Source organism: Centruroides sculpturatus, unplaced genomic scaffold (assembly GCF_000671375.1).
Source record: "Centruroides sculpturatus isolate CEXI.00-Female unplaced genomic scaffold, Cexi_2.0 scaffold602, whole genome shotgun sequence".
Classification (NCBI taxonomy): domain Eukaryota; kingdom Metazoa; phylum Arthropoda; class Arachnida; order Scorpiones; family Buthidae; genus Centruroides; species Centruroides sculpturatus.
This window is the reverse complement of record NW_019384890.1, coordinates 226,848-253,363: the sequence shown is the minus strand read 5'-3', so window position 1 is coordinate 253,363 and position 26,516 is coordinate 226,848. Positions and strand designations below refer to the sequence as shown.

General features: G+C 31.8%; 2 protein-coding genes across 3 annotated transcripts in view; one reads left to right on the top strand and one right to left on the bottom strand.

Annotated features, from left to right (window-relative positions):
- The window catches only part of LOC111631215 (DNA-directed RNA polymerases I and III subunit RPAC1-like), a 68,185-nt gene extending 66,980 nt beyond the window's left edge, over nt 1-1,205 (top strand). The window contains exons 10-11 of one of the 2 annotated variants that reach the window (XM_023375418.1): nt 768-884; nt 961-1,205. In XM_023375418.1, coding sequence (XP_023231186.1) covers nt 768-884; nt 961-1,076 — 233 coding nt within the window. In that variant the 3' untranslated portion in view covers nt 1,077-1,205. The remainder of the gene's footprint in view (nt 1-767; nt 885-960) is intronic. The other variant, XM_023375419.1, reaches the window with a different exon arrangement.
- Nucleotides 1,206-4,142: 2,937 nt separating this feature from the next.
- Nucleotides 4,143-26,516, bottom strand: part of LOC111631198 (inactive tyrosine-protein kinase 7-like) — a 34,459-nt gene continuing 12,085 nt past the window's right edge. Inside the window, exons 3-13 of the mRNA XM_023375403.1 lie at nt 18,446-18,727; nt 12,425-12,572; nt 10,959-11,095; nt 9,185-9,481; nt 8,815-9,102; nt 8,466-8,738; nt 8,117-8,389; nt 6,245-6,439; nt 5,776-5,979; nt 5,474-5,706; nt 4,143-5,395 (exon numbers count right to left, since the gene is read on the bottom strand). Of these exons, the coding sequence (XP_023231171.1) occupies nt 4,817-5,395; nt 5,474-5,706; nt 5,776-5,979; nt 6,245-6,439; nt 8,117-8,389; nt 8,466-8,738; nt 8,815-9,102; nt 9,185-9,481; nt 10,959-11,095; nt 12,425-12,572; nt 18,446-18,727 (2,909 nt within the window). The 3' untranslated portion in view covers nt 4,143-4,816. The remainder of the gene's footprint in view (nt 5,396-5,473; nt 5,707-5,775; nt 5,980-6,244; nt 6,440-8,116; nt 8,390-8,465; nt 8,739-8,814; nt 9,103-9,184; nt 9,482-10,958; nt 11,096-12,424; nt 12,573-18,445; nt 18,728-26,516) is intronic.

The window sequence follows — 26,516 nt, the reverse complement described above, 5'->3', positions numbered from 1 at the left end:
TGTGGCCGCCAGCGCCAGAGATCCTGAACACTGTCTGGCAACACTTGCCAAGATCACGAACTCTGTCTGGCAACACTTGCCAACAAGAGTGGCTGGCAACGTGAGAAAAAGAAAAGGCGCGAAAGTTCGTTGGATTTTGTCCGGGTGTTGCCCGAGGATGTCTGTGACAGTTCTAACCTTTTCTAATAAAGTTCTTTTTTGTTACTGTTCGTGTTTGCCTGCTTAATGTTAGATCTAAACATCAGTAGGATTGAATGACAAAAAGTAAAAAAAAATATTAGTTATAATCAATTTCTCAATATAATATTGCATTGTTATACGTAACAATAAGCAGTCATTTTTTCAATGCTTCTTTGATAATATAAAGAAGAATAATAAGATATGTTTCTCTTTGCTTATTAGCTATGAAAAGGGAATATGAGACAGTAAATTTATAAACCTATGAATAATAAAATCATAATTTGTTTTTAAACTAAAAAATAATCGAGTTTTAAAAACAAACTTTAATTTTAAAAACAAATTTGTAAGGAAGAAAAAATCCTGAGAATCATCCATGCTTCAGTTAGGTAAATTGTACTTCTTACCCATTGAAAGTTTGAGAATAGATGCCTTGGAGATGAAATAATCTCAACCTAATCATTCATTTCAGCATAAAAATAAAAAAGTTACGTCCAAACACAAATTTATATATAATCATATATGAAATTAAAGAGCTAATATAAGTGTTAATATCAAAACAACAAAAGTTTATTTTGTTTCTATAATAGGTCGTGAGGTTGCTAGAGTTTCCAATGCACGTAAAGACACTTGCAGTCGTAATGTTTTCAGGTATGAAAACCTAAAAGACAGTGTCCGACTCAGCAGAGTGCGAAATCATTTCATATGTGAGTGTTGAAAATATTTACATTTTTATTTCATGTTCTATAAAAATTTAAATTTAATTATTGTTATTTGATGTAGTTCTTATAGAGTCAACAGGTGCTCTTTCACCAGCTCTCTTAATGAAAGAAGCTATTAAAATTCTCATGGGAAAGTGTAGAAAGTTTCTAAATGAATTGGACAGAGTAGATGAATGAACTTGTCTTAATGTAATAAAATGTATGTATATATCACATTTAAACAATGTATTTTTAATATGAATTTCAGTTTGTATACTTATTTATGTCAACAATAAATCTTGTTTCTAAATGAAGTTAGATACTGATTTGTGATAGAATCCTATAAAGGTGCTTTATCAGTTATCTTGTTACTAAAAAATCAAATGTAGATCTGTCCAGAGATCTTTTATAGTGTTCATCATGAATTCAGCCAAACTCAGATGGAGGCAGTTAAGGAGGACAGAGTGTATATGTATCGTTTCACCATTACAACTGTAAGTAATTGCCATCAATATCAATCATATATTGCCACATTTGCTGCAAACTTTCAATCCCACGAGCATAGAATAACTGATTTTTTATGAAGAAAGACTTGAGTGTTAGGTATTGTCATTGAACTGTGTATTGGCAATATGGTTCTGTATGGTGAGCTGTTAAGTGGATGAGGCAGCAGAACCTCCAAGCCCAGACTGGCCAGCTTTTCTAAGGTCGTCTTTGGTCTGTATGCTGTCAAGGTCTCAGTTAATTTTTAGGGTATATGGGAACAACTTGAAATGCTAATTCTTTGCTGGTCAACTGTGAATTATTGTCTGTCATTTTCAGGAGATTGTTAATCAATGACGGAATTTCTGCCTGGACGGGGGTTCATCTTGAAGCAAGAAATCTCCATCCTCAAATGTCTCGAACCAATTGTAGCAGGTCTGCCTGTTGACTATCCTTACCAAATCGATGGGGTCAGTATGGGATCAAAGATGGGGCCAAAACTTGCCGAATTAGTTATGAAAAGCATAGATAAAAAAATGCAAAATATTCCTGGTGTGAAAATTGTAATGAGATATATAGATGACTATTTATTAATTTATAACAACAAAATAACTAATGATAAAATAATATTAAATAGAATAAATAATATAAATGAAAATATAAAATTTGAGATTGAATTAGAAAAGCATAACCAAAAAACTTTTCTGGATATTACAATAACTAATGATATAGATAAATTCTCATTCAAAACATATAAAAAACCTTGTAAATAAGACCATCAACTATCACTCTTACACATCTGAAACCATAAAAAAGAATACTTACATGATGGATATAAAAAACATATACAGGTATACCCAGTGGTGATAGTTGAAATATATAACAAAGGGTTCGCTAACAGAAAATTTTTCCTTAACAATTTTTTTTTGCTCAAATGGTGCATTAGCAACATTAGCGCAAAAACTGACCTTAAGATACCCATATAAATAAAAAAGATGTGTTTGCAAAATTAAATCAGTTAAAGTTTAACATTGTTTATGCCAGAACTATATATATATTGATAAATAATAAAAAAAAGTGTTCAAAATGATTTATTTTGTACATCTATATCTATATATATATATAAAAATGGACATGCATGTCCCTATATTTCACTTTTTTGCCAAAACTACACATCGCACGTGAATGGTGTTTGTATGTGGTGGTAGCCCCAAGTCTCCATTCGTGCATAGGGGTGGTTGCGTCTCGATAGCTATAAGGGTGCGGGAGATATGAGGCTGAAAGTGGTTGAAAGTGGCTTTCTATTTCGAATGTTTTGTTCGATTTTTTCGAATTTGTTCGAATTAAATTCGAACATAAAATTCGAATTTGTTCGATTATAGAACGATTGAAAACGTTCCAGAAACGTTGAAATTTGTTCGTTTGACTAAACGTAAAAATTCTCTAATTAGTCTGGAAACGGGGGACCTAATTCTTGCATTCTGTGAAAACGGGTAAGATTAGCTATAATGTAATTATCTTAATCTTCACTATCGTTACTTTTTGCCCAGCGAAGCGGGTCCTTGCAGCTAGATTCTAGATTACTTAGAAAAACAGTCTTTTATATATATAAAAAAAACTATATTACATACAAATAAAAACCCAGTGAAGCGGGATCTTGCAGCTAGTATTTTAATATTTTTCATTCGAAGTATTTTACAAACATAAAAATTGGCTTATTTTTAATCAGAAAAAGTCAGGTTTAACTGCTTTCCCTGTGACTTTTCCTCAAAAAACAAAAACTTTTCTAAATCATTTATTTTATCATTAGGTATTATTATAATAATAGACAGATGTCATCGTCTATCGAAATACAATATCTTTTATATTTCGCTGACAATAGCACGACATGTGTTCTGCAGCCATCTTGTATTTTCTTGCATGCGTGGGATTGTGGGACATCTCGTACGACTGGACTAGTTTCAAGAACTTTCTTGAGTTGATAGAGATTGAAATGGTCGATGGAGGTTGCACCAAGTCGAACGGGGTATAAGGCTCTAGTTTAGTAGTGTTACAGAGTATAATACGTACATTTTAAAATATTTTTTAAAAGAAACAAAACCACTGAAAAATATTACTTGTGTTTAACAACGGGTTCGGAAAACTTTGAAAATGTTAACAACGGGTTTGGCCGAACCTGTGTGAACCTGCTGAATATCACCACTGGGTATACCTCGCCTTACATTGGTAATTGGTTCCAGGAGAGGCGACATATGCCTCTTGTATGTTTTGTCCATGTCACACTTGTGTAAATGTGTGAGATTACAAGTGAAAAGATTAGTAACATCACTATTTTTATCATCTTAGAAAAGATAAATCACATTAATTTCCATGTAGTAAATGTTGAAAAGGGTTAACAACAACCAAGATATATTTTCATGGTACCATTAATATCAGTACTGTATTGTGTTGTTACCACATTATTGACTCAATGTACTTCAAGAGCCTCAAGTGAATCCTGATATAGAGTTAGACAAAAATTCAAATTCTGCTTACTATCTAAGTTGTAATGTGTTTTGTATACAGAAAAATTCTATTCTAAGTGATTGTAAATGATTAAGAGACCAAGGACCAAGGAAAGTAAAGTAATCATTATATTTTATTCTTTAATTAAAAGTTTAAAAAATGCAATATATATATAGATATATACAAACAGATAAAAAAAAATTACCATCTAAATTCTGATCAGTACAAAAAAAATTGTAAAAAAATTGCCACATCTGTAGCAAAATGATTTTACAAAATATAGAAGAGTTGAAGTAAACATTTTATGGCACAAAATGATTTTTTTTATACATTGACTTAAATTTTAAATGTTTATAAAAATGCAGTTTATGATATACAAAACTGTTTAGTTGCTAAATCAAAGTTTGCTTAGTTTCGAAATGGCAAATACGTGTTAACATCTAATATTTTTTTTCCAATATTTTAACATGTTAGATGTCATTTGAAAAGTTTTCTCCAATATCTTTTTTGTAAATGAAACGAAAACTATATTTCGAAAACTTTATCTACATGGACTAGGGGGGAAAAAATGAGTATAGAAACACCATGTTGATATACATGTAAATACTTTACTGCTAAAATTTATACATATTAACTCATTGGTATGCCCCAAATATGGCAAGTATGATGTTTGAATTTATTGTTGTATGACTAGTTTTTTCACGGTTAAAAAATAAATATTGATCACTTTACACGAGTTATAAGATTCTGTATTCTGAATATTGATATAATAGTTTAAAATCTTGTTGCATATTTGAATTAACAGTTTCTAATTGTGTAATTTCATAGTAGTATTCCTGACTAGATGCTTCCATTGCTGCTCTGAAACAAAAATGTTGTATCTTTTAAGTTATACTAAAATATCTGCTTGTATGTCTTCAATAAGATGTCAGTTAAGTTTGGGTCTTAATTTAGACTTTACTATCCATGACATGATTCTCTATATGTAAAACTATCTCGCTAAAAGATGGTCGATCTTTCGGACTCTGGTTCCAGCATTGATTTAAGAGATAACACAGTGGTTCAGGAGCACCATTTGGAGTTTGACATTGTAACTGTTGCTTTTTTATCAGCTGAAACACTTTATTATCTGACAGTTCACTGAATGGCAGTTCTGCTTGGTTAAATATTTCCCAAATGAGGACGGCGTAGGACCACACGTCGCTCTTGGTCGACCATTCATCTTCTAAGATGGCTTCTGCCGGGGCCCATCGAAGTGGTATCGATCTGTTTCTGAACAAATAATATTCCTGTGCATAAGTGTCTTGAGATAATCCAACACAACTTATTTTCAAATGAAATTTTGATGAGATTAAACAATTTCGGGCTGCTAAATCTTTGTGCGTAAAACGCCGATTTGACAGATTTTCCATTCCGAGTGCTGCCTGATGGCATAATCCAATCATATCAGAAGTGCCTGGAGGTGAAGGTTTTGGTCCATTAGTGGAATGATCTTTACGTGTTGCCAAGAGGAATTGTTTTAAATCACCCTAAGGATTATTAAAATTATAATAAATTTTAATCTAATATATTGTTTGATATATAAGTTAACAATAAACTCAACTCACCCAGTCACTATATTCCAAAATCATCATAAACGGATCTGATTCGCGACATATTCCTAGAAGTTTTGCAATATTACTATGATTCAGTTTATGTAACATTTCCATTTCTCTCTTATATTCAAAATGAGCATTTTCATCCTTTGTCTGGAGCATCTTTACCATAACCACAGTCTCGGTATCACCATCAACAATCCCACGAGCTTTTGACAGACATACTTCTCCGTATTCACCCCTTCCTGAAAAAGTAAGTGAATATTTGTTTACTCTATTTCTAATTTTTGAAAATATTTTCTCTGTTTGATTACCTAAAAGCATCATCATTTCAAGATCTTGTTGAGGAAATTGTAATTTGTCATAGGAACAACGGCTTCTTTTTGAATGATGTGATCCAGAACTGTGTGACTGCATTTCTCCATCACTTTTACAATGACCATCACCAATATCCCCATTTCTAGTCTTTTCTTTCATTTCTGTGTTATTTGGAATTTCTCCATCTTCTAATTTTGCAACTGAAATTAAAATATGAATGTTATTTGCTTAATTAGAATAGAGATGGCCAAACCTTATCATGATACAAGCCACATATTGCCTGTTAGAAATACACCACATCCTCTATTAGAATGGTATTTTATATTGAAACTGGTTTTACCAATTGGATATGAGAGCCGTGGTAAAGTCTAGAAGAGTGGCATGTGTGGCTCACGAGCTACAGTTTGGCCACCATGGAAATAGAATAAACACAATTCAAACTCTTGAAGTAGAGAGCACATTTACCTTCTGCAGATGTCTGTGCAAGAAGAAAAGCTTTCCTTCGTGCCCTTCGGAACCTGCACCAAATCATCAGGCCAATTACTAATGTCATGTAAATAGCTGCAGCTCCAAGTGTTATCATGACAGTTTTAGTCATAGTATTTGATTCTGCATCATGATCATTTTGTCCAACATGATCAGTAACATAATCTTCTGAACCTATAGAAAAAAAGCAAAATAATTTTGATGATAACACTTATCATATTTTGGTTTCTTGATCAAGTCAAATGACACTGAACATTAATGACAGATTGTTAACTAAATGGATGATTTGTTTAAATGAGTAAGTCAAAAGAAATGATTGGTGGAACCAGTCAATGTTAAATTTCACCATAATTTTACTGTATGTGCAGCATCTTTTAGTCTGTATAAAATTTGAGAGTAATTTGGCTTTTTTATTATATTTATGTTTACATAATTCATTAAGAATAAGTCCCTTATTTGTAATAATAATCCTAAGTCAATAAGATGATTATTTATACTTCAAGTCACAAAAGCTATTTGTGAAATTCCAATAGAAAATTATTACTTTGTAATAGAAATGTGATTAGTTCTTAAAAAAATGTGTACATAGTTCAAGTCTTGTTTTCATAATGTTGTGATAGATATTTACATAATTAAGAAAACAAATTTTATAATAAACAATGACCATGTTGCCAATGTTAGTTTGTCATATAGTAAGTTTGACTTCCGAATTATCTGAATTATTCAAGATTTAGATATTTCTGTATAATATGCCAAATGCCACATATATGATGTAATTTATTAAGCAAACAGAATATGGTTACATATATATATAATGCTAATTTCATTAATTAATAATTATTAATAATATGAGAACCTCACAAGTTGCCAGATAAGTTTTATAAAAAAGTAAAGCAGAATTCCTTAAAATGTAACCCAAATTATTTTTGAAGTCATCTAAAAAGTAGTAGTCTAGAGCCCTACAATTATCTCAATCTGCTACTTGCAACCCAATCTTTGCAATCCCAAAACCCAGCTGTATTTTATCAAATAAGAAAAAAAAAGGGATGATCCACATGTAAGGTGACACCCGAAAATGTGTTACTGTAAAAGCAAAGTCGTATTGACCAGATTAGAGTTGTTCTTGGTCTGTTGTTCTCTTATAGCATGGAGGCACTTTGATCTAAACAAATGAGTTAATGTACACATCTGACAGTTTGGACAGAATTTTCACTTTGAATTATGAAGTAGCTGTATTTCAAACTAACCAAATTTTTTAACATATAAGTCTCCATACCCCCAATCAGGACAAAAGTACAGTTATGAACTAACAGAATTTTGAACTATCTGAGTTCAAATTAATGAGTATTTCCTGTAATAGTATAGAATATTTTAAAAATGGGTGGATAGAATGTAATGTGTTACTCACAGATAAATATTTAATGAATTTTGATAGAGATTACTATTTGATAGCACAACAGCTATGAGAATATATAGAATTTCTCACAACTGAATTGCAATAAACTTTGTCAGTAAAAATATTTACTCCCTCATCATTTAAATGGAATAATATTTTCAGGATTTCACTTCTCTTTTGTATATTTTGTGCCCATGTCTTTTTTAATAAGCCCACCAGTGGTCAAATAGATAAAACTGAGTGCTGACAGTTGGAAAGTTACAAACCTACAACCAATGAGCTAGCCATTGGAGTTTTCTAGGTTTTTTTTTAATACATTTAACATCTAAATAGGGCCCAGTTTCCAGAATGAAAGTCTTCCCAGGGAGCACTACCATGGCAGATCATCCATGGTTACAATCCCATAGGTGATCTGTCAAGTTCTTTTAATTTAAAAAAATCAAACAAAATCTTACTTTTAACAACAAAGCTAATCTCTGCTCTTTTGAAGCCCCCGCTATTTCCTGCTGTGCATCCATATTTTCCTTGATCGTTCATGTGAACTTCACTCACAAATAAAGTCCCATTCTTCATGACTGCAAATCTATTCGGATCAAAACCACTAAGAATATTATTTTTATCCCACTGGATAGTTGGAAGAGGATCTCCGGATGCCATGCAATGGATCATGGCTGAATAACCTTCATATGCTTCGGTATCTGCTGGCTTGACAACAAACTGTGGAAGCACTGCAAAGTTACAGGGGAAATTTAACACTAAGCTATCATGGCTAAATTATTAAGTGTTTATTTTGTAGTTAGTTACCAATAACGTCGACTTGTATCGTGGTATTAATTATGTCTTGAGCACTGGTTGCCACACACATGTACCTGCCAGAATCTTCGGCTTTAACGGAGTTAAAATGTAGCGTGCCGTTATCATCTCTGATATGAGGTGGCCATTTGAAATAAAGGGGTCCTCCTTCTTTGATCCATTTAACTTTTGGTGGTGTTGTTGCTCGAGCTTTGCAATAAATTTTAGCATTTGAATTTAGTTCCAGTTTCTTATTGACAGGTGGTGGGACAAATTTAAGTTTTTCTAGAACAGAGAAACAGTTCATAAACATTAAATATATAATATAAATCAAATTGATATATATTTAAACTCTTTTTACCTTTAACATTTAATGTGATTGGTTCTGACTGTATTGGTGGAAAGCCTGTTGTGTTTACTCTGCATGTATACAAACCAGCATCATTCAATTGAACATTTTTAATGTAAAGTGTTCCATTTTGAGGTGAAAATATGAAATTTGTTCCAGAAGTCCTGACGTACTTCTTGTCTTTTAGCCAATGAACTGTTGTGGCAGGATAGGGACTACTAGTAAAATCGCATAATAATACTGCAGGTTCTCCTTCACCAATTAATAGTATTGTTGATTCTGAATTTATACTGGGTGGAACTACAAAATTTAAGATTTTTATTAAAAAAAAAAAATCACGAAATAAAACCAAATAATTTATGATAAAAGTTAAATCATTAACCTGTTATAAAAAGCTGAATGGAATTTTCTGTCATTCCTGCTGCATTTTCAGCAATACAGGTATAATTTCCAGCATCGTTTTCATTCACTGCATCGATAATTAATCTGAGATCGTCCACTCTTACTTTTCCAGAATCGCTGACAACACGTCCTGATGGATCTTTCCACCAAACTTTAGGATTAGGTCGAGCTAACGGAGGAAGGCACATAACTTCAAACTGGTAATTTTTTGGAGCTATCATCATCATGTCGATTGTTGGACGGGGCTCAAAATTATTTTCATTGATAGCTTCCAAAACTAAATGGAATAAAATATGTATCAAAATTTTTAAAAAGTTATTTAAATTAAGCATTATTATTTTTTAAAAGTCATAGATTTAATTGTTAGAAATCCATCAAATCTGTAAAATTAATATGTATTTGTGAATAGTTCTTTTTGATTTCCTATTATTTATATATGACAACACTAATCCTTCATTAACCTTATCTCCATCCAATAGATAATTTGAATTAGTGATAGTGCATGGTATACTGAAATTTGTTATCTCTAATGTTTGAGCTGAGGTGTTAAAGACAGAGTCTGCTATTTTGAGGACTCATATCCAAATGATGATTGTATATATAACATATATAAAATTTATAGCTAAGGGTAAACAAGGCAATTAAGGAATCAACATACTGCTTTGAGGGACTGGGATTGAATTTGAATGGTTGAAATAACTCCAAGAATTTTTCATAACAGTCTCTCCTGGATATTCCTGGATATATTGGGTTCTATCCCTTACCAGCCAGCTAGGGTTAGGAACAGAGAAAAGGCCCTCTTAGTACCAAAAGGGTGAGCATTGGCACATTTATGTTGTTTAGTTTGTCATAATTGTTACAGGGCAACATGATGCTCACTCAGAGATCAATAAGCACAGGATGAGGATATCAATTTACATTACTTATGACAAATTTTAGAGATTAGATGAAATTTAAAGTTCAGATGAAATATTTGACCTTTTAGTTTTTACGAATAAATAGATTGGTTCAAAAGTTAGTTAACTGAGATATAGTTTAAGAACAGTTAAAACTGGTTTGGAAAAGATGCATGTTGTTCATGATTTATACACAAGTTATTGTTTTAAAAAGGGGTTAACCTGTTGTAACTCCTGCCTCAGTGTGACATACACTAATGTTTTTGCATCATTAAAAGGCTAGTGGAAGGTTGATTGACTTTCATTTACACAAGAGCCATTTTAGCCATGCACCAGTAAGCTAGTTTATTAAATTAAATCAAATATTAAGCAATTGATTGACTAGAAAATTTGAGGCACCAGTGTGTTTAGATTATATGATTGGTTACAATTACATCCATTATAAGTGAGACCTTCAATAGGATTGATTAGTAATGATGAAACCAGGGCTGACAACTGGAGGGGGGGAAATTTTACCTACCAGGCCAAAATATGTATGATGAAACTTGGTTTTGTAGACTTAAATTATTAATTAAATTTATGTAATTACAAGGGCATAAATGAAGGGAAAAAAGTATGTACTATATATAATAAATCGAAAGCATATCAGAACAAGCAACAGGAGCCCAAAGTACTGACGATTGAACTCTACACACGGATGAAATGTGTAGAATGGCATCGACCCAAACCACGATTATGATTTGGATCTGGTTCTATTAATTTTTGAATGATTTTTAATAAGCGAATGTTCATTTTAATTCTCTAAAGTGTCATTCGTGATTTATTATAAACTACATAATATTGGCTCTATTGGCTTACAAGCAAGTTGTAGACGTGCAGAATAAGTTTGAACTAATCCAGTCTTTGAAGTACTTTCACCAACACAGTGATAGAAACCTTCATCGGTGTCTTGTACAGGAAAAATCAACAGTGATCCATTCTTATAAACAGTAATTCTGAAATCAAAATAAACATAATTTTATTCAAATGAAAACAGAGAAAAATATGATGATGATAAAATAAAATAAAAAAAAATTTACAGCTTTTTTTTATAATCTAATGAGAGTTGTTAACATTTGTAAATAAAAAAAAAAATTATAATTTAATTTATTAATGTTTGCATAAATTTTACTTTGATTTTTTTTTTCTTTCAAAAGGAAAGAAAATTATTATGATTTTCCAAATTTGTTTACATTGGCAGGTGTGGATTTACAGCATCAAAAATCCTCCAATAACTTCTCATATTTTACAGAGTGATCAAGTTAGGGTCATTTATAATTCTGTCAACAGAATTTTGAAGTAATTGTGATAAACCAGTTTATCCAATAACCTGATATAAAACCTGAGTTCAAACAAGTTGTCTCTCTCTCTCTCTTTTGCTTGTTCACTCTTCTTTACCTTTTTTTCCCTTCATCTTTAAACTCATAAGTCAATTTTTTTTTCTTTGCAAGCAGCAGAACAAATTTTCACCTCGGTAATTAGATTGTACCTTTCTGGTAGAGAAGACCGAGCAAATCCCAAAGGGCAAAAACTTTTTGCCAACTAAAAGAAACAATTTGAGGTCATGCCATACCAACTCTTCGACTTAAATTCGATAAGTTGTGATGGTGAGTTAAAGCTTGCGTTAGGAGGGAAGGCAAAAGAGGAAGAAAAGACAGGGGGGTAAAAAAATCAATTTTTTATATTGATCTAGTGATGGCAAGTGGAAAAATCCATCTATGAATCTTATATTAAAATTTAAACATGAGTAAAAAAAAATTTGCATGTAATGATACAGATTTTTTTGCATTTAAATCTTTTGAGCTTATTTAAGCTGTTCAAATATTGATTAAAAAAAATAATAATAATAATAAATTTTATTTAAATGAAACAAACATTTAGATAATGTTAAATTATATATACATAAAAATTAAATACAATTTTTAAAATTAAAATTAGTTATGTACTAGTTACAAAACTAATCAACAGATGGCGCGATGTAAAATGGCCTTCAAATATGAGCAAGTACTGTAATGTTAAACGACGCCATCTATTGACTTTTTTTTTTCCACGTGGCGGACGTTTCGAGAGTTCAAAAATACAAATTTCACAATTGACTAATTGTAAAAAAAAAAAAAAAAATCGAGAACACTTAAAATCTTAGTGCACTGACAAGCCATTACGTGTGTTTAATTTTTCTTTAGATGCACCTAAGTTAAACACGTACTGTATATTGTACTACTGTAGTTGCAAATATCAGTTACTTCGCAGCATATTTGAAAAAAAAACACGTTTATATTTATTACCTGGAATCATTCAAAAGGGAGAATTTCGTCTTATGTGCAAACCACGTAACTGTAGCAGCATTTTCGTAAACGCAATCGAATCTGGCAGAACCGTTTACAGGAACGATTTCGTCTCTTGGTAACTTGACAATCTTCGGCACTTCGCTACCTATCAAAGAGAAAGAGAAAAGTATATATTATCGAATCGATAAAAAGCAATGATGAATGAACTACTATAGTAACAAAAGCTTAGAATTATCAGCGTAAACACACTCGAACGATTGAATGATTCGTTCAAAAGATATCCGATAATCTGTCAACGAAGCAATTTCATCCTTCTCACGCTCCGTGTGACCGATTTAATATGTCGTAAAAGTTACTATTGTAGAAACAAAGGATTTATGTTTTAAATAATTATTACTACTATAATCAATCAGTGTTATTTGGATAGTTTTTAGAGCTTTAATCTGTTGACACAGTCCATAGAACAAACTTGTCAACTGCCCGATAGATAATTAAGTTTCCCATACAGTCGATGCTAACTAGATCTTATCCCAACTTCGGGTCGATATTGTGTTACGGCAACACAACGTCTTCTATCTATCAAAAACAAATTTTTGGATAATGCGATTACTTTCATAATATAACTATAATTATGTATTTGGTAGATGATTTTTCCCCCCTTCTTTTTTGGTGACATTTTCGAAGCGTCCGGCTGTCATAATGACGAAGATGGCGGTCCCAAGCGTGGTATAAAGTCACGATAAATTTTCAATTTTAACACTTTTTGAGACTCCGCAAATGTAATTTTTGTTCATTTATCACAAATTTACTCGAGCGGTTTTATAATAGTTATTCTTTCTTAACCGTTATTCTTGATTTTAAAAAATGGCGACTTTGGAAATAGAAAAGTCGTGATAAATTTAGCAATTTCGATTCTTTGAAAATGCAATTTAACTTATCAATGTCCGGATTTGTAGATTAAAAAAAAGGATATATTTTTAAACTAAACTGTCATATTTTATGTATTTTATATATACATACAAAGTTACCATTTTGGTTTTTTTGGGGGGAGGGGTTAGAGAAAATGGCTATATTTTACGCTTAGGATTACTATAATTATGATGAATTTTCTATTTTAAAATGTTTTCGAGTTTATACAAAATAAATTTACTTATTTATATAACTTTATATGTACTCTTTTACGATGTTTTTCAAAATGGCGGCTCGATTAGACGAGTCGCCATTTTTTTTACGTGGAGACTCGGTNCGTCCTTAATTTTAGCAAATTTCTCTCTCATTTTATCTTAATAAAATTAATAAAATAAAAGAGAGAAGCACCAATATATCAAATTATCATACGAAAAATGGGAAGTCAGCAATGTTTACATATACGTACACACACAACACTTCGAAATTTAGAAATTAAATTTTAAATATTAAATTAAACCGCCAAACAAGGCATATCCTGTTATGTATTTCCCTTTATAAACATCATTTCCAGTTAACAAATTAATTATTCTACGTAAATGTCAGATAGATTTACATAATTCGAACAAAGGGACATCTTCAACATGTTCTAACCTCGCGTATTCTTCACTATTGAGACAGATGTCCCGCACAGTGCACAAAAGCCAACTCGCTACAAGATTCAGTAATTGGATACCACAGGCTAACAGTGCTTAAGTAAAAATATTCAAGTAGAAACACATTAATTATAGTCCATATAGCTTACGTTCATTGACATTTGCTTACTGTGTAGACATTTTTTTTTTTAAACAGAAACGTTGAAATACTCTCTTGCGGCGGCACTTAAGAGAGCATCTTATGTGTCGCCCACGTTATTTACATTAACAAAAGAAGTAAATATATTAGTTTAAATTATACGTAGGCCTATATGAAATTTCTAGCTTTGTATCGGATACAGCGTTACGTATTTTTCAAAAAAAATTTTGCTGTTTGAATGACATTTTAAAGCGGGCTCTTTTAAGTTTTACTATTGTCTTTTTTAAAAACATTTTTTAGTTTTTTTGGGGACAAATATAAATATAAAACTTGTCTGTTTTTGAAATATTTTGAAGGTTTAACTGATTTTTTTTATACAGTTGACCACCCCTATAACACTGTTGATTTTTCCATTTTATATGAATTCCATGTTGTACGAGTCACTTAGATTTTACAAATATGTGAGCTGTTCACAGCCCGGCACACGCATTTGTAAAATCTAAGTGACTCATACAACATGGAATTCATATAAAACGGAAAAATCAACAGTGTTATAGGGGGGGTTGACTGTATTTACATTTTTCAAATTGCATTGACATTTCTTGAAATTTTTATAGTTTATAATTAGTCCAAGCGAAGTTTTCAAAACACTAGAACATTTTGAAAAGTTTATATAATTTTCAAGCCGCACGCCGACGAATTATAACTTTAAATTACACATTTAAAAAAAGAAAAAAAATCCATAACCATACGTTAAGGTTAGAAAACAGCAATTTATTACCTAAAAATAAAAATAGGCATCTTAAGTACCTTTTGAACACATACACGGTAGTTGTATATACAATTTAACAACGAAATAATCAAGAATTCGCTGTTCTTACTGCTAAAAGTAACAGGTTAAATAGCATAATTGGAATTCCCAACTTGAATTAAATGTTCTAATCTTAACTTCTTTGCATTCTTAAAGTAGCGAAACACTTATTCATCTTTTAGAAGCTTGAAAAATAAACATATCCAACTGTAAAAATGTTGCAATACTTCATGCCATCACCTCTTTGAACGCAAAAAAATAAAAATATGGGGCCATTTAAACCGTGTAAATCGAACTCTCTACAGAATTAAAAGGTCATAACCTTTAAACTAAGCAATTTTAAAAGTTGCTAAACGATAATTTATCTTCTTAAAAATTCGAAAATTTACAGCAGCAATGGATAGTTGTCAGACCTCTCACCTTACAATATACCAAGAGATAAGGATTTAGTACGTACTTTAAACTAGAATAAAATCCTTTAAACATAATATTTGGCATTTTAGTGCCGTAGAAAGCAATTTAACGTTTAGAAATCTAAAAAAAAATTATCAAATTATATCACTAAAATTATATAATCGTCCACTATCTACGTATATGAATGGCAAACTAACGATAACAAACGGCATAACTCAGATAACGTTAAATTATACCTCATAAAAGTAAGAAAAACATTTTTTTTTAAAAGTTATTATAAATTTTAGTATGAGGCTTGACATTATAAACAGCAAGAAAGACCCCAAAAATCTTCTTGCCTAAGGGTGTAGAGGGGTCTAAATCCGCTATTGACAAAAATATAAGAGTCATGCAACTTACATAAATCCCACTTTGATGATAATAACAAAAGGGAAGTAAAGCGATTTGACCGTTAAATCGAATTTCCAATTTCGAATTCAATGTTATAAATTCTATTTTTAGATGCTTCAAACTGTGTTTTTTTTTCAAAGCGTTGATGCAATAATTTTAAGTTATAGAAAAAAAATTCTATAAAAATATTTATTTTTTTCAATATTAAACTAAAAATAATTTTTTATATTTCAACTGTTAACATAAATTTCTTTTATTATTATACCGACGAATGGAAAAGAAAAAAATTGCATAAATTCAAGCGCATATTTTTTGAATTAAACATCTTTAAATTATGCAGTTTTAGGTTAGAAAAACAGGTATTTTTTTCTCTTAAAAAAGTTAGAAAAATAAACATTTCTAGCCTTTTGAAAAGACACTTAATATCTTACACAATAGACCATTTACTTATATAAACAAAAACATACTTAAAAAACAGATTTAAACAATCCTCTTGTAAATGCTTCACACTAAAAAGTGCATTGTGTAAGAAATATATAATGTTTTTAATTGTTTAAAAGGGAAAAATTACTCATATTACAGTCAAAAAAGGAAGAAAAGAGTCTTATTTTATTCCCTCCTATACTAAGGATGAGATCTTTTCTGCATGAGCGCATACAAAAGCTTATATAAATTAATTCTAACACAAGTAACAAAGGATCAACTCCCTATACAGTAACTTACTAACACTTTTTCACGCGTAAAAATGATGTTTTAAACATTACAATTTATAAATCGCATATGTAAACTTTTAAAAGTTTCAATAATAATAATAAAAAAAGCGCTTATGCAGTTACTTTTTACGTGGTCGTTCGTACGAAAACTGCTCTATTTCATGATGCGTTTGCAGTAACTTAGGCTGGATTTATGCTCTTGTTTTAATTACCCTTTACAGCTGACGTCACGATTATATTCACGTCACGCGCTAAAAAACACCAAAGGATTTATGACCTATTTCGTTATAGCTCGTTCTATCAATAACCATTTTGTTTTTTTCCTTTTCTTGTTATCTTTTCATCCTGGGCATCTTGATCCAGATTGGATGAGATTCACCTCGTTTACTCAAGAAACATCATATGTTCCCGTTATTTATTTCCTGCTCTGTATATCCCTTTTAATATTTCCTATTTGTTTTATACGAAATTTTTTATTTTTTTGCAGAGAAAGACATTTTTTTTTAAAACCTCCTCCCCTCTGTATAGAGAATGATGCAACGTCGCATCAACTACATAAAGTAATGAATTTGTCTAAATTTGAGACGAGAAATTTGATTCGATAAATAACAGAGAAGTTTCGCTCTTCTGCTTACGTGATATCCAATTATATCAGACGTTATATTTTGTTTAAATTGTTCCCTATAAGCCATTTTAAAATATTTGAAAGAAGACACAATGAATTTATATCAGCTTTAATAAATTCAAGTTTTACAGCATTTGCCTTTTTAAAAATTTATTTCTTCTAAGTGACATTTAAACAGCACTTATACCATACGTGACACTAAATCGGCACTTATATCATAAACAGTAATAAATTAGTGCCAATTGGGTGGAGCAAAACTTGATTTATAATTATCGATCCTGGAAACACCCCCCAAAAAAAATTAATTTTGGGCGAAGAAGCTGTTTTTGACACCGAATACAATAAAAAAAAATGTTAAAAATCAAAATCGATACAACATTTTTGAATTACATATGCATTGTGTACGTTTTAACGGTCATCTTGACGCTAATTTTACATTTTTATAAAAAGAAAACGCAAAAATTATGTCAAATTGACAAAAAAGGTGTACAGTATCGCGACAAAACAAACGCCCGTTATGACTTTTATATTAAAAAAAACGGAAAAGTTGCGAAACATTTTTACAAAAAAACACCCGAAAGACTATTACAATCATCATAAAAGCATACAAGAATCGAGCGGACGTTAACCATTTGGGCAAAGCTCATATGGGAATGAAATACGCAGCTCCGCCCAAAAGAAATACATTAAAAATTTGGCTATAAATCACTTAAAATATATAACATTTTTTTTTTTTTTTACTTTTACACAGACCTATTTTAAGTGACGATATCCAATATATCATCCAAATGATATCTACTAAAACGAGGGGGGTTAAAGTAATAANTTTTGGGGACAAATATAAATATAAAACTTGTCTGTTTTTGAAATATTTTGAAGGTTTAACTGATTTTTTTTATACAGTTGACCACCCCTATAACACTGTTGATTTTTCCATTTTATATGAATTCCATGTTGTACGAGTCACTTAGATTTTACAAATATGTGAGCTGTTCACAGCCCGGCACACGCATTTGTAAAATCTAAGTGACTCATACAACATGGAATTCATGTAGTAATTATTTTTTAGGGGGCGCTTTAATTTTTAAATGTTTTTTTTTGGACCGACCACATTTTATTGAAAAAAAAACAAGATGGCGGAATGTAACTGGATAAGTATTATTTTTTAAAGTCTTTTACCCACTTGAAAGATTATTTTGCAAAGTGGAAGCTCTCATTAAAGATTCTTTTTTTCCTTTTAAGTAGATAATTTATTACGTTCAAACTTGGCTCTTTGGAGCAGTAAAGCAAAATTACTTCCCCCGTTGGAGAGAAACTCTAATGGAAGCTAACACGGTTAGTGGAAGAATGAGATTCCGACTTACTTTCCAAAACGAGTGGATAGTTTTCGTTGCTCTCAACCGAACCGATCTCGTTGACAGCTCGACAAGAATATATTCCGTTGTCATCCAGTCGAAGAGGGCTAATGTGCAGTCTCTTACTTCGGAGTGTAACGTATTCGTTACGAAATAGCCTGTGGCCATTCTGGTACCATTCTACGTGCACTGCTGGGTAGCCGTCAACTTTGCACTGGAGAACCAATTCGCCTCCTTCCTGCAATTTTGATTGCTGGGGCAGAAGATTAACTTTGGCAACATCACTTATCCCTAAGAGCAAAGAAAAGAGTAGGAAGTTAGCCAGTTGCAAGTACGTATAAAAGTTTATTTTAACTTTATTATCATATAAGATACAAGATATGTGTCAATATGTTTCACGTTTTGACATAAATCAACGAAAACTTTCTTAAAACTCAGCCATATTGAGATATGGCATCTAAAAGCTATAACATATAATACTTCGGTTGCTAACGTAAATCCAGCTTCATGTTTAGTACATTTATGTGCTATATTTTCTCGTTGAATTTCGGCTTGTATGTAAATTTATACCATAACATCAGATACTGTAAACCATAAAATGAACACAGTACACGTCTGTATTGCTGCTACAAGTTAATATTGTAAGATTAACTTTAACCAGTCAAATCTTTAATATCTCAGTTAATTTTAATTGAGAACGTTTGAACTTTCATGCAAATAGGTAAAATTTAAATACGTATAAATGAAAAATATATACAGTATAGTAAATGCTATAGGAAATAATTACGAAATGTTATTCTTCGTTAGATGATACACAAAGTACGAGAATTATATTGTATTTGAATGAAATTATGTGGATTATGATATAGAACAGGCCTACTTGTAATGAAATTTGTCCAATTACTTTTATTCATAACTTGTTTATATTATACTTTAGGTTACAGATTATAATGCAATAGGAGAAAATTGTAACTGATATGATGATATGACAGAAATAACATCTAAATAATTTACAGTGTAGAACTACAAGTTACTTATATGCCATATATTTCGAGAAATTAACTACATTTTAAATTACAATTCTTAAAATGTTTTATTCAAGGTCGTAAAGACATCAAAATTTGATAACCGAAAAGCCTTTAAACACACAGTTAATAGCCGACAACAGAAATATTGATAATTTACGGTATTATAAAACAACAAAAGGTTGTATCCCTACCTACAAACTACCTGTTTCCGAAGGGGCCAAAAAGGAGAACGGTAATTTGTGGGCGTGTCGAGCTTTCAAACTATTTCCTGCAGGGTCTTGTATACATCACACGAACAAAGAGCTCTTAACAAGAAAAGTAAATGGCCCATACAATAAATAATGCCCCCTTATAACAACTTTTAACTCAGGATATTAATAGCAGATTTCTGGCGATAGCTCCAAAAATCGCTCCGAAATTCTCTGAAGAGAAGAGAGAGAGATTTAATTGGAGCAATTAGGTTAAGTATCTCGTACACAAAATATGACAACCCTTTGCTAGAGATGATTAGTTACCACATATTTTAAAAGGTAATTGCCGTGTAATCGCTGCGCTTCAAAATTTCCATATTTATGATGCAAAAGTGCTTTTACTATGGGCTTTCCTAAGCTGAATTTTTAGATAAGATAGCTTATCAATTTGTGTTACAAAACTTAGCTGGTGGGATGCGTAATACAGAATAAACGCTGATTTACAAGTGCTAACAGGGTATATGATGCGCTAAATTTTTACAGTCCAAGCACTTGGTGGATTATTTTGAGCAAATAAATGTGAAGTCTCTAGGATAAATTTATCATAAATACTCAGAATTCTAATCAAATTTTGAGGATAAAAGCATATAGAATATTATTTTCTAGAATTAAGTAGTTATATTAAACTGAAATGACCTTAAACGCGCATCATAAACGTACTGTACATTTGAAACTTACCAGATACGTGAAAGGAATAAATTAAAACACGGAATAATTACCTAAATTCTAAATATAAATATACATTTACATAACTGAATGAATGTGATGCTGGTGCGAAAAATCTCTCTTCAAAACTAGACATAAATGCAGATAAAATATGTTATGTACTGTACGTCATAGCCCAAATGATGTAAGAAATAGAATTATATTACAGTGGACAAATATTTAAGTTATAAAAAAGCGTACAAAGGAATTTTCGCAGAAACAAACATAACTTTGATTTTATTTCACGAGTAACTTATAGAAGCAGCTGGGTTTACCCTCGGGGAATTCTTGTGGATATCCATAAATTGGTGATGGACGACCGCAAATTCCTCAAAGATGGACATTCTTTAGCATCCAGAGAATGCATTTCCAAGGACAGCCTGACGTTACATTTAGTCGCTGGACCGGATTATATAAAATATTTCAAAAAAATGGCATTAAAACTTTATTATAATTGTGTAAAATGCTAATTAGTTTAGGAAGCAAAAAAACCGGGACTATCACAACTTTACAGAAAAATTTATATTTTATAAGAAGTGACATCGTAGGTAATAGTTCAGAAATCAAAACATTTGATCTAAAAATCGATATTAAGTATACCATTAATATCAATATCCGAATTCAATGTCCTTTCTGTATCCCCCCCTCTATACAAAAAGGCATCATTGGAAAAGTTCCCCTGCAAAAGAATAATCGAAGATTTATCGCTATATATAAAAAATGTAAAAAAAATAAATGAGTCGACAGCTGCAACCATCTTAGTAAATGACAGTTATATATCAAAGATAACATCTTTCTTACATTTAGTCGAATTCCGCGTTCGGTTTTGCTCCGGAAACAAATGTACAAAAAGCGAAAGCCCACCCAACTCCCTCTACTAAACGCAATTACGTCGATTAGTTAAAAGTTTTTAAAAATAATAATGACATTCCGGAGTTTTATTACAATCGGTTTTAATTGAGTTTAATTATCTAGAAACTTTTCCATCTTTCTATTTTTTTATATGCTGATTTCTCCCTCTCCAACAAAGTTATCTAAGCGCAGCGTCGAAGAGACATTTAGACCATCCTCCCTCTCGCCAAATGCCAATTTTATGTTCAACCCCCCATTTTTCTTGTCCTTAACACCACGGATGACAAATCTGCCGACGGGCGTCACGTCCGCACGTCACGAATTATACGTCACGGGCGTCACTAAACAACAATAGTATAATTTGGTGCGGACACCCGAACGATATTTCGTAGTCGCAGATATAGAGGACGGCACGGGCAGATAAGTTACACGTGTACCATTTGGCATGCTAAAGCGAGTCTATTGATCGCCGGTAGCGTGACTACGTTCTGTCAGATCCTTCCCCGTAATGGCACGTGCTCGTGGCTCCCCCCCTCGCCGGCAACAGAAACCCTCTAAATGACGGACCCAACTGCGAAATGGCTTCCAGTAAATCATGTCGTGGCTAAGGGCTTTGTTTCCGACTGAAAGATCCTCCCCTTTCTGTTTCCCCAGAATGTGAAATCAATTTCTGTTGCAGTCTAGCAGAACATTCAGAATAGTTTTCTTACTAAATGGATTCATCTTTTTGTTTAGATAATATAAAGTTTCGTGCTTCTTTTTTTTTTTAAATACATATACATACATTTTTGCTTTCGGTTTTCAGTCTTAAAAAGAACAAAATACGTTTCAATGTTTTTAATTTAATAGAAGTTTATTGTAGACTCATTTTATTTTATTTCTTTTACATCCTGTAAGTTATTTCGGCGATGATTTTTCGTGCTACATAACATTGCTATTTATATTATTTAAAATGTCCAAATTGCGTATTGCGTATTCCTGATCCACTTTAAATAATCTAAGTGTTTCAAACCGACAATTACAATGTTTTAGTGGCTCTAAGAAATACTAAACTGTTATTGTCAACATTCTTGAAGCTGGCTTACAATACGCTAAAGTTTCTATATAAGATCTTCGGTTACGTATGTAATTTGAAACATTTCTTACAATGATTTGAGGCTTATAAACTCTAAAATTTGCTAGAACAAATGGCCTGTTCAATTTCAGAAGCGTGCAAATCACTAGTCACAGCAAAATATTTATTAATCTTACCTGAAAGATGCTAAAGTAAATCAAAGATGGAGTAAATACTAACCTTGATTTTCTTCAGTAATTTTAATAGTTTTTAGTGATTTTCTTTAGGTACACATTTTAATTAAATCTTATAAACCAATTTAAAAATTTCGATTATAAAAATACTCATAACGGTTTAATGTAAAGAGAATTTTCCAGAGATTTGCCATAATTTTCATGGCTGATTAAATTAAAACATTTCCAAACATTTTATAGTTACAAGAAGCGATTACGGCACTGATCTATAGAGGTCGCTTTTTTTTATTTTTCTCATTTATTACATTAGAGGTCGCTTTGATAAATATTAAAACGACTCCTAGCGTAATCCGTGAAAAAAAGGCGACATCTACCGATTAATACGGAAAAAAAGAAATCAAAGAATTATTGTCGGTCGCTAGTAGATGATGCCATAGTGATCTACGGACTGTCGGTACGTTAATTTGGAAACGTTTTTAAAAATATCTGCGGTAACTACCGACATAAAGCTGCTCCTAATTGGGAGATATAAGTTCCGAAGCAAGAGTAGAAACAAAAGTCATTCTTTGCTACCCACAATGCGATAAGACATAATTAAATAGCGGATCGAGCCGCCAAGGTGAGAATGGTACACGTTGCAAGTAAGGAATTCACAACCGCAGCAGGACTTTTTCTTTCGTTCTAGGATTCACTGTAAAAGGTAAACAGGGACGAGGTGGAGTATTAATTAAAAGAAGAAAATGCCAGTAATTTGGAATAGTTGCGAGTATCCTCCACGCGATTTTTCCCAGCTCGCCACTGTCATTGCTTCCAGCTTCCGTGACTTCGGCAGACAAGTCAATTTGTCAGTCTGTCAAAGTTCACCCGAGCGAAAATAAGATTGAACTTAGTAATAGAAAATTCGACGCTATATTGATAGAAGTCTCTCAAGCGTTTTCCTTCTAACCAAGCCAAATAAAAATTCTTCATTTACTAAGAAAAAACCTATTATTTTTTTAACGTTCTTCTTCTTTTACGATCTTAAAAATTACGCCAAGGGTCGCTTTAATTTATGACGCTAGAGGCCATTTTGATAATAATAGTGAAGCGTCTCCTATAGGTTATCATTATTCCCATTAATTGTTACTAAAGCGACCTCTGAAGATTTTATTACTTTTTTTTTTCATTCCTGACGTCACATCTATGTACAAACCTAAACCACACTAATCAGCTTTCACGCGTGACGTCACTGATAATATTGTACGCCATCTGGCAATTTATTAAAAGAGGAATAATTTATAGGAATTGTATATCACGGGAGGGAATGGTTTATGATCCACTCGGGTATGGCTGTTAAGAATGGATCGTGATTCACTCGGTGGCTGGCTTTGTTACGATTTATACCACAGTTTTGCTAACAAAAAGGATAAATCTATTCGGTGTCCAAACAGAATGACTCTCCTACTTACTCACAGTTTGCTTTTTAATAAATTAAGTCCAGACTGAAAGACGGATTTAAAAAAAAAAAGTCGTCGAAATTGGTTTAATTAACCAGTGGATGGTAACGAGATGCAATGGACACTCGTTACCAGGAATCTTTAGAAGGGAAATCTATCTGATATTTGAATAGAAAATTTATTACTCTCTTTCAAAACCTTAAATGGCAGATTTAACTTGTAAGATGGTTAAACTTTTGCAGTTCTGTGGCTTGAAGTACATCTAGTTTTTACTTAAACGATCACGTTAGTTTTTTAAAAATAAATTATATATATATACAGTCTCTCAACAGCCTCAAAACTAATAATTTTAAACTCGAATTTGCTTCGCTGTATTATAGTTGAGATTTCTTCACGAGTAATTTGCAAAACATAATTAATTTTTCCTTGATTTCAAGAAAGTCGAACCGTGATATTGCAATGGAAACTCTAAAATTACACTAAAATTATAACGCAGCGGATTTAAGAAAAGTCAAATTTAATTAAAGGGTATGATTTCTCTTTCAAAAGAATGCTTGTTGTTCTGTAGACTTTCTCTCATCTTTGTTTGATATGTAATTTGTATGATGACAACGTAAAAACGGCATGAAAACTGACGTTGAAACAACGCGAACCTTACAGAGGAATTGAATCAATGATGTCACACTAAAAAAAAAAACAGTTTAAAAACATAAAAAAGACAATTGAGATAGTGTCTAAGGTAGATTTTTCCGAATCATGTTTAGGAAAAAAAAGCTGAATATAACGAAATTTTGAAAAATTTAAAAGCTAAATCTTTTCATTAATGTGTCAAATCTAAGAAGTCGAAAACGTTCTTTGCACCGTCTGCATTTTTAATATTGAAAGTAACGTTATTGTAACACAATAAAACAGAATTGTTGGACAGTTTTTTAATCGAAAAGAAAGAAGAAATTCGAATGTTATAACTCCGGAAGTGGCATCAAATCATTCTGTACGAGGAAAAAAAAGGGGGAACAGAAATGCGCTTTCAGAACTGATTTTAATCAAGACCCTTTCGTTTCATTCTTTAAAGTGTTAATATCATATAACTGTATCATTTGTACTTTTCAGAACATCAAAAGATTACAGACACTTCCGTCAGTCATAAAAATCTGTGCCCATTAACAAATAATACATTCAATTATGCAGATGGCCCGAAACGGGTGACGTCACTTTTGCAGAAGCCAAGAACTTCGCAAGAAAGTTTAATTAACTGAAGGACCGAATTCCTGGTTTATACTTACAAAAATACGGCGGCATTTCTTTCGTTTCGAGATTACTTCGTCCGATAATCTAGTGAAAAGATATTGAGCGAGATAAATAGTAGTAGTAGACTAGAAGCCAAATTTTTTAGGAGAAAAGAAAGTGGAAAGCATTTTTTTTTTTCTTTCTTTCTTTTGTTCCTTAGAGTAAACACAACATTGGGGGAGGGTGGATAAGTCGGAGATATTTTCGACAGCCGCAGACAAGATCTCTTTCGAATTCTCGGCAGCATTTCCATTAGCGAGAATTTAAAATCCCTGGTTGTCCGTACAGTATAAGACGTAACGAGATAGCGATCCGCCTAGACTAAGAAGAGAGGAAGAGGATGCGAAAATCACCAGAGATTTAGACGGATCAGAAGAGAAAACGAGAAGAAAGAATAACGACTTCTATCCATCGAACATGGCCTGATTGTCAGCTGTTTACAGATACGAGAGCGAAACGTGACTTCCGCAGATGTTCGTCACATTATGTTAAGAGTACACACACACACACACACACACATATAACACACACAACAAAAAGACAGCCACGGAGACGTGACGTCAGAAAAAAATTCACTCTCCTCGATCGTTAGAAACATATGCCAGGCACAAATTTTTTTAAATTTTTAGAATATTAACATTACCCGATCGGAAATTGTTTTAAAAAATTCCGTAAGGGGGCGAATTTTTAAACTAAGAATTATGCCCCCTAATAGNTTTTTTTAATGTATAATAATTAACTAATTAAAATATTAAAAACTAATTTACATATAATATTATAAAGATTTCATATTTAAATGTAATTTCTCAAAGTATTAACCAATAAGCGTTAAATGGAACATTCTTGGCAGTTTGCCAACAAAGTACACATAGGCGGTCCCTACATTTTTTTTTTCTTTTTAATTGACGTAAACGTTGCTAATGCATTGATAACGAATTATATTGAGTATCGGGTTCGATTCCACACGAAAAACAACGCAAGAAAGACTTATTTGGTTCTAGATTCGGGGCATAATTCCTTTACTTATAAGCTACATTATTTGATAAGGAAACAAATTAAGACCACACGACACTCTGCGGCTACTGTTATAATAAAATCATAGCAACAGAAAGAAAACCTTTATTAGCGATGGAAAACACACTAATAATTAATATTAAAAGAAAAAAAACGAATAAATATTTACATTAAAAGATCGTCTATAAAAATAATAATAATAATAATAATAAAATTTACTCGCCTTTGTGTGTTTATGTTTAAAGTCTAATAAATAATT